The sequence below is a fragment of the Microtus ochrogaster genome, chromosome 7 (genome assembly GCF_000317375.1).
Source record: "Microtus ochrogaster isolate Prairie Vole_2 chromosome 7, MicOch1.0, whole genome shotgun sequence".
NCBI classification, from domain to species: Eukaryota; Metazoa; Chordata; class Mammalia; order Rodentia; family Cricetidae; genus Microtus; species Microtus ochrogaster.
Window position 1 is genome coordinate 1,765,951 of NC_022014.1, and position 13,219 is coordinate 1,779,169.

The following is a 13,219-nucleotide window of genomic DNA, read 5'->3' on the forward strand; positions in this document are numbered from 1 at the left end:
AGTCGCGCCGGGGCTGAGCCGAGCGGGCGGCGGCTCCGCGGCGGGCCGCGGCTACCATGCTGGGCCTGGACGCGTGCGAGCTGGGGGCGCAGCTGCTGGAACTGCTCCGGCTGGCGCTGTGCGCTCGAGGTGAGTGGCCCGGCCGGGAGGCGGCCACGTGCGCCGGGGGCAGCAAGAGAGCCGTGCGGTTGGGGGGTCAGTCCCCGCGGCAACTTTGGGGGGCTCGTGGGGACCTCGTGGCGTGGATTCTGGCCGGGCGTGGGACTTCAGTTCACGCAGACCCTTCTGGAGAAGGGAGCCAGGAGGAAAGGAGTGTGTCCAGCCCGGAGGCTGCGGCCTCTCCCGTAGGTGGGGCTGGGGCTCCTTCCGGTGAGAGGCAATCCTAAGGTTGGAGGGCAGTAGGCAGCATCTCAGTGAGACTCCTACCCAAGACACCTAAAGCGGATATGGAGACCCCTAGTTTGGGGCACCACCGCAGGGGTCTAGGACATTATGAGAAGAGCACAGAGCTGGGGAGCCCCTAGAGTTCCCCAGGGCCACTACTCTTAAGCAGTGGCCTTTAGGCTAATCAGAAACAAACTGATCTCTCCAGGGTCTGTTAGGAATCTCTTCCAGTCACCAGAGCCCCTCCTGAGGAGACCAAGCCTAGAGACTTCTAGGGACTCAGGGGCCACCGTGTGTCGGTGACGGTGACAGCTCCTCTGGTTTCTTTAGCTCCACTGGGCAGTGGGAGGCACACCTGGTGAGAGTGTGGGTCCCAGTCAGCAGGTGGCAGGTGCTTAAATCCCTTCCCCTACTCCCAGTCCTCTTGGCTGACAAGGAGGGGGAGCCAGTCCCAACAGATGAGGTGCTGGACGAAACTGTACCAGAGTACCAGGCCCCTGGGAAGAAGAGCATGCTGGCAATCTGGCAGCTGGACCCTGAGGACGTGAGCCTGGTCAAGTACAAGCAGGCGCTGCTGGGGCCCCTGCCACCCGTTGTGGGTATGGCCTGGGGCCTGGATGTGGGAGGTCGCAAGCAGGGGGTGGGGGAAGGTGGGGCCAGCAGGGTACCCTGTGGATGCTGTTTCTCCTCAGACCCCAGCCTGCCCAACGTGCAGGTGACCAGGCTGACGCTGCTGTCTGATCAGGCTCCAGGGCCTCTAGTCATGGACCTTACAGGTAACCCCCTCTGCAGACCAGAGCCCCATCTTTGGATGAAGATGATCCTAGGCTCGACCCTGTGCAGAATCCTACTTCCTTGGGTGCACTGCCACAGACGTCATGGGCACCACCAGTCCCTACATAGACATTCCTGGGGCAGGGTCTTGCACATCTTGGAAATTTAGAGTGTACCTGTTATTCTTCTGACAGGAGACCTGGCTGCCCTGAAAAACCAGGTGTTTGTCCTGAAGGAGGGCATTGAATACAAGGTGAAGATCACCTTCAAGGTGAGGGTAGCTGCAGTAGGGGGCCAGCCGTGTCCCAGCCTTCCAGAGAAGGCTCCTAACATTCTCCTTTCCCCCAGGTCAACAAGGAGATTGTCAGTGGCCTCAAATGTCTGCATCACACCTATCGTCGGGGACTACGTGGTGAGATAGTGTGGAGGGCAGCTGTGGGCTGGGAGAGAGGTGGGCAGAGGGGTGGCTCCTGACTACCTTCCTTCTGCAGTGGACAAGGCCATCTTCATGGTGGGCAGCTATGGCCCCCGGGCCCAGGAGTATGAATTTGTGACGACAGTGGAGGAAGCACCAAGGGGCGCATTGGCACGTGGCCTCTACGTGGTCAGGTCCCTCTTCACTGACGATGACAGGCTTGACCACCTGTCCTGGGAGTGGTGCCTTCACGTCTGCCAGGACTGGAAGGACTGAACCTCCTTGGGGCCTGTATTCCCAGTTTCTGTCAGTTGCAGAAGGACCTGCAAGCATCCCCCAGACCTCCCAGTTGGTGATCAGATGTCCCTCACTCTGCTGTGTTCCCCTGCCTGGTGCCCATTAAATGTTACCCTGTCTCGCTGCCCTCGTGTTGCCTCTTTCTGCCTATCTCCGCCCCTAAGGGGCCTTTCACGCTTTATCTTCTCTGAGACCCAGCCAGGTGCCACGTGGCTGTTGCTGCTTGGTCCCCAGTCCCTTTATCTACTCCAGCCTTCAGGGCTCAGCACGCCATGGATGGTCGGCTCCTGCCAGTGTTGCTGCTCCTGCTGGGTGTCTCAGGCCCATGGGGACAGGGACAGGAACCTGAGGGCCCTTCAGAGGTGCTCCCTGAGGAGTCCACTGGGGAAGAAGTCCCCACGGATGATGGGATCTTGGTCCTGAGCCACAACACCCTGAGCCAGGCACTACAGGAGCATCCAGCCCTGATGGTGGAGTTTTGTGAGTGCTTCAGCCAGCGGTTTGGGGACCTTGGGGGCCTACGAGTTCAGGCGTCTACTTCCTAGACTTGGCCTTTCTGGCGAGAGGGTGCCTGGATGGAGGCCCTGATGTTGAGCTGGGCTTGGTGGTGGTCTGGTCTGGGTGGCAAGGTGTGGTGGAAGAGCAGTAGCAGCTGGAGGACATGTGATGCCCAGAATCCTCTCCTCTGTCAAGCCATGGCCACATACGGATGTTACTACCTTTGGGGCCTCTATTCCAAATGACTGGTCACCGGTCCTTCTGTGGAGGCACAGTGTCCAGTTTGGGTGCTCATGCCATATCCTGTGGCATATGTGTCTGTGGTTCCTTATAACCCTTTACAAATGTCAAAGCCATTCTTAGCTGGCAGGCTTTTGAAAGCAGCTGCATGTGGCCCTGGAGACAGGAAGCAGGATTCTTCCCAAACTCTCCCCAACCTCACTGTGCCTGGGCCCTAGGAGTCTCTGGGGTCTGACACCCGGGTGTGGTTGTGATCAATGCCTAGGGTGGGCCTGAGGGAGGTGGTGAACAGAACATGCTTCCTGTTGGTCCTGGGCTGCAGCTGGGGCTGTTGAGGACTGATGTACTCACAGCCTCATCCCCCAGATGCCCCATGGTGTGGTCACTGCAAGGCACTAGCTCCTGAGTACAGCAAGGCAGCTGCCCTGCTGGCAGCTGAGTCAGCTCCTGTCACCTTGGCCAAGGTGGACGGGCCTGCAGAACCAGAGCTGACCAAGGAGTTTGGCGTGGTAGGGTACCCTACACTCAAGTTCTTCCAGAATGGAAACCGCACAAACCCTGAAGAATATGTAGGTATGAGGTGGGTATGGCTGGGGGTGGGCAAGGTCATTGATGAGGAGTGGGTGTGGCCTAGGGATGGGTGGGGCAGAAGTCCAGTCTGAAATGGGGACATCTCTGCAGGACCCCAGAAGGCTGAGGGCATTGCTGAGTGGCTGAGGCGGCGAGTAGGGCCCAGTGCCACACATCTGGAAGATGAGGAAGGTGTCCAGGCACTGATAGACAAATGGGATGTGGTGGCCATCGGCTTCTTTCAGGTAAACTGGGAGGGGTGGACAGGCTACGGGAACAGCACTGGTAGTACCCACCGTTCTCACGGGGCTGGGTCTGTAGGACTTACAGGAAGAGGATGTGGCCACCTTCCTGGCTTTGGCCAGAGATGCCCTGGACATAACTTTTGGCCTCACTGACCAGTCACGGCTCTTTCAGAAGTTTGGCCTCACCAAGGATACTGTGGTCCTTTTCAAGAAGGTGGGTTAGGGCTAAGGACAGGGTTGGGATCAGGGCCATACCTCCTGCTAACCTTGCTGGTGTCCAGTTTGACGAAGGTAGGGCCGACTTCCCAGTGGACAAGGACACTGGCCTGGACCTGGCGGACCTGTCTCGCTTCCTCATCACACACAGCATGCACCTGGTCACAGAGTTCAACAGCCAGGCAAGTAAAGCTATAGGTCACAGTGAGGTAGGGTGGGGTGCAGGAACCTTGGGCTGGGGGACCTTGAACAGAGGTCCAGTGAAGTTATGAGTTTTCTACCCCATCAGACATCACCAAAGATCTTTGCAGCCAAGATCCTCAACCATCTGCTGCTGTTTGTGAACCAGACACTAGCTCAGCACAGGGAGCTGCTGACAGAATTCAGAGAGGCAGCTCCCCCATTCCGGGGGCAGGTACTGGGGGGCCAGGAGGGAGGAATGGTAGGGCTAAGGGAGATCCCAACGTGGTATGACTTTTGATAGGTGTTGTTCGTGATGGTGGATGTGGCGGCTGACAACGACCATGTGCTAAAGTATTTTGGCCTCAAGGCGGAGGAAGCCCCAACCCTGCGCCTGATCAATATTGAGACCACCAAGAAGTATGCACCTTCAGGTGTGGCGCCCATCACTGCAGCTTCTGTAGCTGCCTTCTGCCAGGCAGTCCTCCATGGGGAAGTCAAGGTCTGTAGCTCTTAGAGGGAGGAAGGAGAAGTAGCCCTACAACCTTAACCCTACATAAGACCCCAGTGAAAGCCTGCTTGCTTCCCTAGCCCTACCTGATGAGCCAGGAGATACCCCCTGACTGGGACCAGCGGCCAGTCAAGACTCTTGTGGGCAAGAATTTTGAGCAGGTGGCTTTTGATGAAACCAAGAGTGTGTTTGTCAAGTTCTGTGAGTGCTGAAGAGGGGGAAGGTGGCAGGCTGGTGGGAGGCAGGGGTGTCAGCTAGCCAAGCCTGACTCCTCCCCCAGATGCCCCATGGTGCAGCCACTGCAAGGAGATGGCTCCAGCCTGGGAGGCACTGGCAGAGAAGTACAAAGATCGTGAGGACATTGTCATTGCTGAATTCGATGCTACGGCTAATGAGCTGGAGGCCTTCTCTGTGCATGGCTATCCTACCCTCAAGTTCTTCCCGGCAGGGCCAGAGCGGAAGGTGAGGGATGGATGGGCTGGGGAGTGGACTGCTACTCCATAGCTGGCTTGGCTAGCATCAGTTTGTGGCTGGTGAGCATGCCCTCAGGTCCTTCTCTTTCTCCTCAGGTCATAGAATACAAAAGCACCAGGGACCTAGAGACATTCTCCAAGTTCCTGGACAGTGGAGGTGACCTGCCCGAGGAGCCCAAGGAGCCTGCAGTCTCCAACCCAGTGGGTACTCCATTCAGGATTCCAGTCCCTCAGTAGGTTCTCTCCCAGCAGCATGGGCAGAGGCAGGTCTGAACTGGGCTTCTGTGATCCATTCTAGGAAATACAAGCCAATTCCACCATGGGGCCCAAGGAGGAGCTGTAGCCATTTGCACACTGCATTCCAGGGAGTGGTGTTCTCCAGCGCTGGGGGGAGATGTGCACTATGAATAAAAATGTTTTCCCAGACTTTGTGTGGTTCATGAGCAGGGCTTGCTGGTCTCCTTAGCCTGGTCCCTGGTGCTTACCTCTAATTCAGTACCTCATGGGATCCGACCTTTCTCTTGTGCTCCTGACTTTGGGGCTTGCCTGGGCAAGAATGGGTAACGCATACAGGGTTGCTTCCACTGCTTGGCTTGAGGGCAGCACATCCCTTGGCCCTGCCCCATTGGCAGCAGACAATATATATCACAGACCCAAAGCAGTTCAAAAACTGTTTTATTTCATTATTATCCAAGTACCTTTGAAAAGATAATTGTACAAGTCATCGCATGAAAAATGGGCTCAGGGTACCCCCTGCTGGCCCTGGCCTGAGAAATATACATATTTACATGGACACTTAGAAGGGACCAGACCCCGCCCCCTGCTGAACCAAGCTGGTGGCTGGAAACAGGCAAAGGGGCCTGAGGTACTCAGCCACCAGATTCACACAGTGGCAGGCAAGAGACAGCATGTTGAAGGCACTCAGTGACATGTACAATATACAGAGGCCCTCAAAGGATCCCCTGCTCCTGGACCTGAGCCCAGACAGGTGCAGTGGATAGGTCCCAGAGGGAGAGGAGGACACAGGAATACAAGCCCAGGTAAAGGTATCCCTGGGTCAGTCTGCATTCAGAAGCAAGAGCTGCTGAGAGTCATGAGATGGCTCCTGGTATTGCTTCAGGGGGTGATGTGGGGGTAGGTGGGGCTTTCCTTTTTGAAAAGCAAAACAGAGAACCCCATGGAACCACTCAGTAGGAACCCCCTCCTTCCCAGATCCAGAGGGACAGAGGTATGGCAGACACCTGAGCCCCCACACCAAGAGCTTGTGACACAATCTTGTGCTGTTCCCCACATCAGGCTCCTGAGGACACGGCTGCCCACTGGCCGATGGCTGTGCACCTTAGTGATGGTGTAACCTGGGTGTGTTGCCCAGTGCTCAGTCCACCTTTTCCACCTTGCCAATGATCTTCTCTTCAAAGACAGGCAAGATTGCCTCATCCTCCCGCACTTCTTCAAATACCACACCACAGTCAAACTCGTCACTCACTTTCTTAAAGTAGTATCTAGGAGCAGAAAATTGTGGAGACAGTGAGAAAACCCAGCTCCAGGAGAGGAATGCCACACTTAGGGTAGAGCTGGAACCACTGAAAGGGCTAAGTTAACAGCATGTTGAGAATTGCTAGAAAACCCCTGGGAGCCCCAATCCTGGCTTCTGGTGGGTGTGGAGGCGCTGATAGGATTATAATCCAGGAAGAGCAGAAGTCCTGCCATCCACATGGGTTGATACAAGTAGGACTCAAAGTCTCTCAGGTATCAGCAATCTTTCTTTGTTTTTTTTTTTTTTTTTTTTTTTTTTTTTTATTTTCGAGGCAGGGTTTCTCCGTAGTTTTTGGTTCCTGTCCTGGAACTAGCTCTTGTAGACCAGGCTGGCCTCAAACTCACAGAGATCCGCCTGCCTCTGCCTCCCAAGTGCTAGGATTAAAGGCGTGCGCCACCACCGCCCGGCCAGCAATCTTTCTACTGGAGTTTAGAGTTGGCTGACATGGAGGAAGAGGTCTGAGGCTAGAACAGAGGGCCAGTCCAGCTTTGAGGCAGGGTCCTGATGCCACCCAATCCTGATGTGCCCTAAATGGCAGTAAGCAGCAACCATGGCTGATAGAAGTGGGGTGAAGGGAAAGATAAAAGACCAGTGGGACAGAAAACTCTTTCCTTCTACACTAAACACATAAGCATGCTGGGCAAGTGTGCTTTAAGGCTACAGCTTTTCTCACCTGTAGCTCCCCTTTTTGGTTAGCAGCTCCTTGAACTGGCCCAGGGTGACAGCACGGCCCCGCACTAGGGTCCGGTAGGGGATGGGCTCTCCACAGAAATAGTAGGCAACAACGATGCTGTCACATGGTGGTGCACTCCCGCCACCTGCCTTTCTCTGTGATTTTGTCCTGGGACAGAAAGAGAATGGTAAGTAGTGGGCTCAGGCCAAGGTCACACAGAGTACCTCAAAGGTACCATTTATAAACAGAGGACAAGACATCCCAGGGTCAGTACCTCACTCAGCAATGTGGTATTCACCTTGCCACCCACCTACCCAAAATCTGGATGCCAGTCCTGTGTAAACCACTCACTAGGAAATGAGCTAAAGGTTGAGCTCTAAGAAAAGCACTTCCCTCCAGATGATAAAAAGTAGCACAGACACCCACAATGACCAGGTCAGACCCTCAGTTCACAAAGCCCCACCACCAAGGTTATAAGGGAGTTGGTCCCTAGACCCTGACAAGTCCCAACCTCTCCAAACTTCCGTAACACTCAAGGATGGACCAATCAGGGCTGAACAGATCTGGAAGGGAAGTGTTCTAGGACCAGAATCTCCAAAGCAGACTGGAGGCTTGAGCTGTTTCTTGCTCAGGTCCTAAACATGCTGTGTAGCTGCTCCGAGTCTGCTCCTATGTTCCTATACCTTTCAATGGAACCCAGAAGCTTCCATAGCTGGCCTTACCCATGCCAGTGCTTTTCCTTGACCAAGTAAGATACCTGGGGCCATTCTGGTTGTGGGACTGTCCAGTTCTTAGACCTTTTTCTAGCAGTGGGCTTTTGAAACTCTGAAGGTAGAACTGGGGAGATCTACTTCTCCAGAACAACAGAGGGCCATCTGTAGAGCCCTAAGCTCAGGATACCCTCTCTTATGAGTTGTGGGTAATCGAGTTTGGGCTGGGTCAGCAGCAAGGCCCAAGGGGGATCCTCATCTTCCCGTCTTGAGTAAAATCACAGAAAGGGCTTAGTCAGAAATGTCCCTAACCTACATGTGGCTGTGGCAGCGAGACGTGCAGAGCCTAAGTCTTGGCTGTAGTCACACCACCTAGATCCTACTATAAACTTGGCTCATGCTCCTGGTGCTACTTCAAGGGGACTAGGTCTGTGGACCTGATCCTGTATAGAATGGTGGTCGACCCACCAGTCCCCAAACCTATCTCAGGAGCTCAGGAGAGTAAAGACAAGATTAAAGGCAAGCTGTGGTGCCTGCATGGACCACACACAGGTATAGGGATCATGTCCCTACACCGAATAGGCATGATCTTCTCTATTGGGAGACAGGAGGGAGAAGCCCCAGCAGGCCTTTCTCCAGCCCTCATGTTTCCTGGCTCAGTGATAAAGCCTATCAAAATAGGTGCTCCACTTTGGGATTTGGCCTGGGCTGGGATGGGCAGAACCAGGAGGACCCACAGGGCGCACGTACTCTGTCTCGGAGAGTTCCAAGTCCGACACGGCTGGTACCACACTCAGCACCGGTGCACATGCTGGCCTGACACAGGTGCGTCCCCGCTGCATGACTGCCTGCACATACCTAGGGAACAACCCGCATCAAAGAGGATGGGGCTCAGCCAGTGTTGTGGACAGTGTGCACAGACAGGGTGAGCAGCAGGAACTAGCTACCAAGAACTCCCACTCACATATCAGAGGTCCTGCCCTAAGTGTCTAGACACAGGATCAATGCCAGTCTGTTCTTTAGAATACACTCTGGAGTACTGCTCGTCTCAGTGCTACAGGCTCTCTTCAACCTCTGTACAGAAGTCTTCCCCAGGCTAGAAATTCTTGGAGAGGGCCTGCCAATACATCTCTCAGGGATGTGGCTCTTTCTACACAGATTTCATCATGAACTTCCTGAAGATGACATGGATACCAGACATGGACAGCAGCATATACTGTACCTTGGGGAGCTGTTGACACGACTAAGACATGCCCCAGAATCTCTGCAAAGCAGACCTTTTCCAAGCGAGTCCTCTATGTGGGTATGCCACTATGGGTACCTAACAGTGACTTTACTCTCGTCTACCTTTCCAGGACCTTCCCCGGCCTTGGGCTTTCACCTCATACATCTACACTTGCTTATACAATTCCAGACAAACAGCCTCAACACATTCAATTTCCTCACACATGAAGATTTTGGAGGCAGCAGTTAAGACCTGATATATGTGTGTGTGGTGATAGTGTTCTCATACCCCAAAACTCAAACCAGAAGGGTTTAGCTGATGCTACTTGCCAGGAGAAAACCACAACTGTTACCATCATGTGGGGCTTGCCAGGTAATGGTAGGATGAACAGATGAAACCTCTGTGACACAAGAGAATCCTAACTCTCAAAGTACCCTACTCCACAAGAAAATCCTGCCTCTTAGGAACACTTCGCTACTGAGAGACCCTTCCCAGACCACTGAGGGCATTAGTCCTAGCAGATCCCACATGACATCCTCCTCCACTGCCTCCACCCCTGCCAGATACACACACTATTTCAGCACCAGGAGGAACACTTCCTACACAGAACAGGCAGCACAAATGCATAACATGGCTTACAGCAGGTGGCAAAGTGGCCCCTTGTGTTCAAGGTAGCTGCAACTTCTTTTAGAACCAAAGTTAGAATAGGTTCAGAGCTTGGTATGGGTCTGTAGAGATTTTCAGTGAGCGGGGACATGTCTAAGCTTCCAGGGAAACTATAGCCTGATCCTATTAGAGACCACAAGTGCAGAGTCTGCTGGTCATGAGTCGTAGCATCCCAGGGAAAGAGAACCCTCAGAAGTGAGGTCAGACCCCAAAATCTATACAACCTAAGTTAATAATGGGGCTGATAGTTTCAAAGGGCAATAGTGGTCTTTGTGTAACCATAGTTCCAGGGACTGGGTAAGAAACAGATTCTAAGCCTCGATGGAGATTATTACCATTTGAGAATTCCAATGAGTCAGAATGTCCAAGTAACTGACTGAAAGCCAAAATAAAAGGTTTCTAGAAGGCATGTCCTAGCTCCCAAGAACACTGCTACCCAAAGAGAAATCTTTTGAGTTTGGGCAGAATATATTCCCTAAGGAACAGAACAGGCTTGCTGGACGGTGATGGTGAAGGGGTCGATATTGTGATCACTCCAGACAAATCCTATTATAACTGTCTGTGCTTCAGAATTGTCCATCATCTCCCTGTGGCTGTGCTTTGTGTGGCTGTCATCAGAGATGGTCAGGAATTCACCACTAAGCTGAGCATGCCCAAAAGCTGTTGTCCATCTGACCAAGTGCTGGTGAGAACATTTACCTCATAGCCTCTGTCCTGCAGCAGGGTTACCTCTGTGGTTCTCAGTGGAGAAGCAGTCCAGAATGGGTGTCTTACCTCAAGGGCCTTATAAGAACCTTAGGGCCATGTAAGGTCACCTACACCACGTGAGCCTACCTCTGTTTGGAGGGCAGTTTGTTGGCTCTCTTCTCCTCTTCCTCCAAACGCCTGCGGGCCTCTTCCAGCTGGGTCAGAGGGTTAGGGGCAGGATTGGGTGGCATTGTGGGATCTTGGATGAAAAGATGAGACGGCTGGACAGAGTTCCGGAGCTGAGCACTGACCCAGGGGTGCACGGCTCCAGGACGCTCAATAGACAAGGGCCTGGAGCTCTCATGGGCTTGCTGCTTCCTCATCCCAGAAGACCTTGGGGGACAAAGACAAGAGACTGCATAAGCAGCGGAAGCAACAAAGTGTGTTCACCCAATTACAGGAGTCACATGGGTCTCCTCTGATCCCGTACAGTTCACTCTTTCCTTCTTGAAGAGTGTTCTTTTTTTTGTGTAATTTGAAATTGAACCAGGAGTTTGCTCATGCTGTGATGTCACTGAGCTGCATTCTAGTTCTTACTTTTTGAAAATTTTATTACATTAATTTTGTGTGTGAGAATGAACACACATGTATGTGTCTTTGTAAAGATGTCAGAGGAAAACATAAGGGTTCCCTCCTACAATATGTGTCCCAGAGTATGTTGAGGGCAGGCAGCACATTAGGGTAGTCTGGGACTGAGGAAATGGGTCATACAGAGGACCACAGGGATGGCACCTGCTCCCTGTGGAGCCAGGAATATGTGCAAACACGCAGTAATATGAGACAAGATGGATGAGAGATATGCAGAGAGGTCACAATGGGGCTGAGCTGTCTCAAACCCTTAGAATTGAAGAAAGTAAGCATAAAAGGCAGAAGACTCTCCCATAGCTGCCACTTCATAGAGTTCATAGGTGACAGGGACTTAGGTGGAGTCATCTGACCTTGTAGCTAGAAATAAACTCCTAAAAGCAAGGGTGTTGGCAACAAGACAGGTGGCCAGTTGCTAGGGAACAGGCCCCTGTAGTGTACTTACCCATGGCCTGCCTTCCGATGTCTACTGATCTCCTTCTCCCCCTCAATGATCCACTGCATGATCTTCTGGTTCTTCTCTGCATCCTCTGTGGTACTGGGTACCTCAGCACTGGCATTCTTCCCAGACTCAGTCTTCTTGGTGTTTCTTTTGGAGGATGCACTAGCTTTACCACTGTGAGATCAATATATATGTCACTTGCTGTTTCCTAAACTCTCAAGCACAACAAGAGGGCCTGTAACCCACTGTGAAGGCAGTGATCTCTGTGAAGGTCATGTGTCTAGGGTCTGGGGTCTGCTTTGATATGGTAGGAGTCATGCTGACCATAGCCCAAGACAAACACACCACCCCTCCTCACCCAGTCATAGCAATGTCTGGAGCCTGTCTGGCCCCTGACCCTGGTGTCATATGTCTTTTATCAGGGAGGATTAAGTCACCATAGAGCCATGGCCCCTCTGGACCACAACTTGGATACAAGGCCACACAGGAAACATGTGAAAGGGCTGGGTCAAGACTCACCCAAAGGCCAAGTCTCCAGCACTGGGGGTGGTGCCTGTGCTCTCTGAATAGCTGCGGGGCTTGGCATGACCATGTGTTTCTGGGCCCCATGAGAAGTTGCTTTGGACCCTGCGGGCAGCTTCAGCCTCCATTTGTTCCTTGGGTCTAGCTGAATTATGGTGAACATGGTGGTGGACATGCCTATGGTGGTGCAAGCCAGCTGTATCAAGCTTCAACCCCAACTTAGGAACGTGCTTTCCATGCCCGGAGGCTACACCGCCTAGTACTGCAGTCTTGGCTACATGCCCATTATCGGGAGAACGGTGGCCTGGACCAGGTGACTGGCAGCCAGGTGTCCTCATGACCCTTTGCACATGCTCATCCAGGATGCTCTCAGGATTCTCCTCATGAGCATCCCGCAGTCCAGAGCAGCTCATATCCACATAGCGGGGTGGGAAATGGTGCCAGGCTGGGACAGAAGGCAGTTTGTGACTAGCCATGGGGCCAGAAGGCAATTCACCATCCTCCCCTTCTTCTTCCTGTGGAGAAACAGAGGCATTGTCAGCACGAGAATGAGGATAGACCTGGAAGTGAGCCACAATCCTAACAGTCAAGTCAAGGACTTTCCTAACTTCAATGTAGTCAAATTAGGGAAAGGTGTTGACTCCTGGATACTCTGTGCTTGAATTTCAAAAGGCCCTGGGAACCTGAACTGATCCCATCAACCTTTTCTAATCAGGCAAGGAAAAAACAGGTTGAGGGGGATTAAAGGTCTGGTGTCAGTTGTGACCACTGAGAAGGCACTGCATAGATTTAGTTTTATGACTCGGTAAATAAAGGTTTTTGTTTTTGTTCTCTCTCTTGGTTTTTTGAGACAGGGCTTCTCAATAGCCCTGGTTGTCCTAGAACTCACTGTGTAGACCTGGCTGGCCTTGAACTCACAGAGATTCACCTTCCTCTACCTCCTGGATGCTGGGATTAAAGGTATGCACCATTACATAAGGATGACCCCGCTTTTCTTACCAATTCCTCATATGTAGCAATAAAATGTAGGATTTGTGGTGAGCCTCAGTTTCTATCCCTTGCCCCTGCCAGTTGGGGTTATAGGCTTATGTAGATTCCCGTCTTGTTTCATGGATACTGGGATCTGAACTCCAGTATTTTCTTTTGGAGGTGCAGGGGAAGGGTTGTTCCAGAGACAGTGTTTCTTTGTGTCACTTTGGAGCCTTGTCCTGGAACTTGCTCTATAGACCTGGCTGGCCTCGAACTCAGAGATCCCCCTGCCTCTGCCTCCCAAGTGCTGGGATTAAAGGTGTGCACCACTACCACCTGG

General features: G+C 52.8%; 3 protein-coding genes across 4 annotated transcripts in view; 2 read left to right on the top strand and 1 right to left on the bottom strand.

Annotated features, from left to right (window-relative positions):
- Positions 1-6: 6 nt before the first annotated feature.
- Arhgdig (Rho GDP dissociation inhibitor gamma) lies at positions 7-1,995 on the top strand. Its single transcript, XM_005349049.2, has 6 exons — positions 7-129; positions 804-983; positions 1,077-1,160; positions 1,353-1,429; positions 1,507-1,570; positions 1,650-1,995. The coding sequence occupies exons 1-6, from the start codon at positions 57-59 to the stop codon at positions 1,847-1,849; spliced, it is 678 nt and encodes a 225-aa protein (XP_005349106.1). The 5' UTR covers positions 7-56; the 3' UTR covers positions 1,850-1,995.
- A 78-nt stretch (positions 1,996-2,073) lies between these two features.
- Pdia2 (protein disulfide isomerase family A member 2) lies at positions 2,074-5,221 on the top strand. The gene is made up of 11 exons (XM_005349047.3): positions 2,074-2,350; positions 2,975-3,181; positions 3,290-3,423; positions 3,500-3,637; positions 3,705-3,821; positions 3,929-4,054; positions 4,124-4,321; positions 4,411-4,531; positions 4,611-4,792; positions 4,900-5,004; positions 5,102-5,221. Exons 1-11 carry the CDS (start codon positions 2,143-2,145, stop codon positions 5,144-5,146), a joined length of 1,581 nt encoding a protein of 526 aa, XP_005349104.1. The 5' UTR covers positions 2,074-2,142; the 3' UTR covers positions 5,147-5,221.
- A 246-nt stretch (positions 5,222-5,467) lies between these two features.
- The window catches only part of Axin1 (axin 1), a 56,321-nt gene continuing 48,569 nt past the window's right edge, over positions 5,468-13,219 (bottom strand). The window contains exons 6-11 of one of the 2 annotated variants that reach the window (XM_005349050.2): positions 11,908-12,425; positions 11,392-11,562; positions 10,449-10,694; positions 8,474-8,581; positions 7,014-7,181; positions 5,468-6,305 (exon numbers count right to left, since the gene is read on the bottom strand). In XM_005349050.2, the coding sequence (XP_005349107.1) occupies positions 6,179-6,305; positions 7,014-7,181; positions 8,474-8,581; positions 10,449-10,694; positions 11,392-11,562; positions 11,908-12,425 (1,338 nt within the window). In that variant the 3' untranslated portion in view covers positions 5,468-6,178. The remainder of the gene's footprint in view (positions 6,306-7,013; positions 7,182-8,473; positions 8,582-10,448; positions 10,695-11,391; positions 11,563-11,907; positions 12,426-13,219) is intronic. The other variant, XM_005349051.3, reaches the window with a different exon arrangement.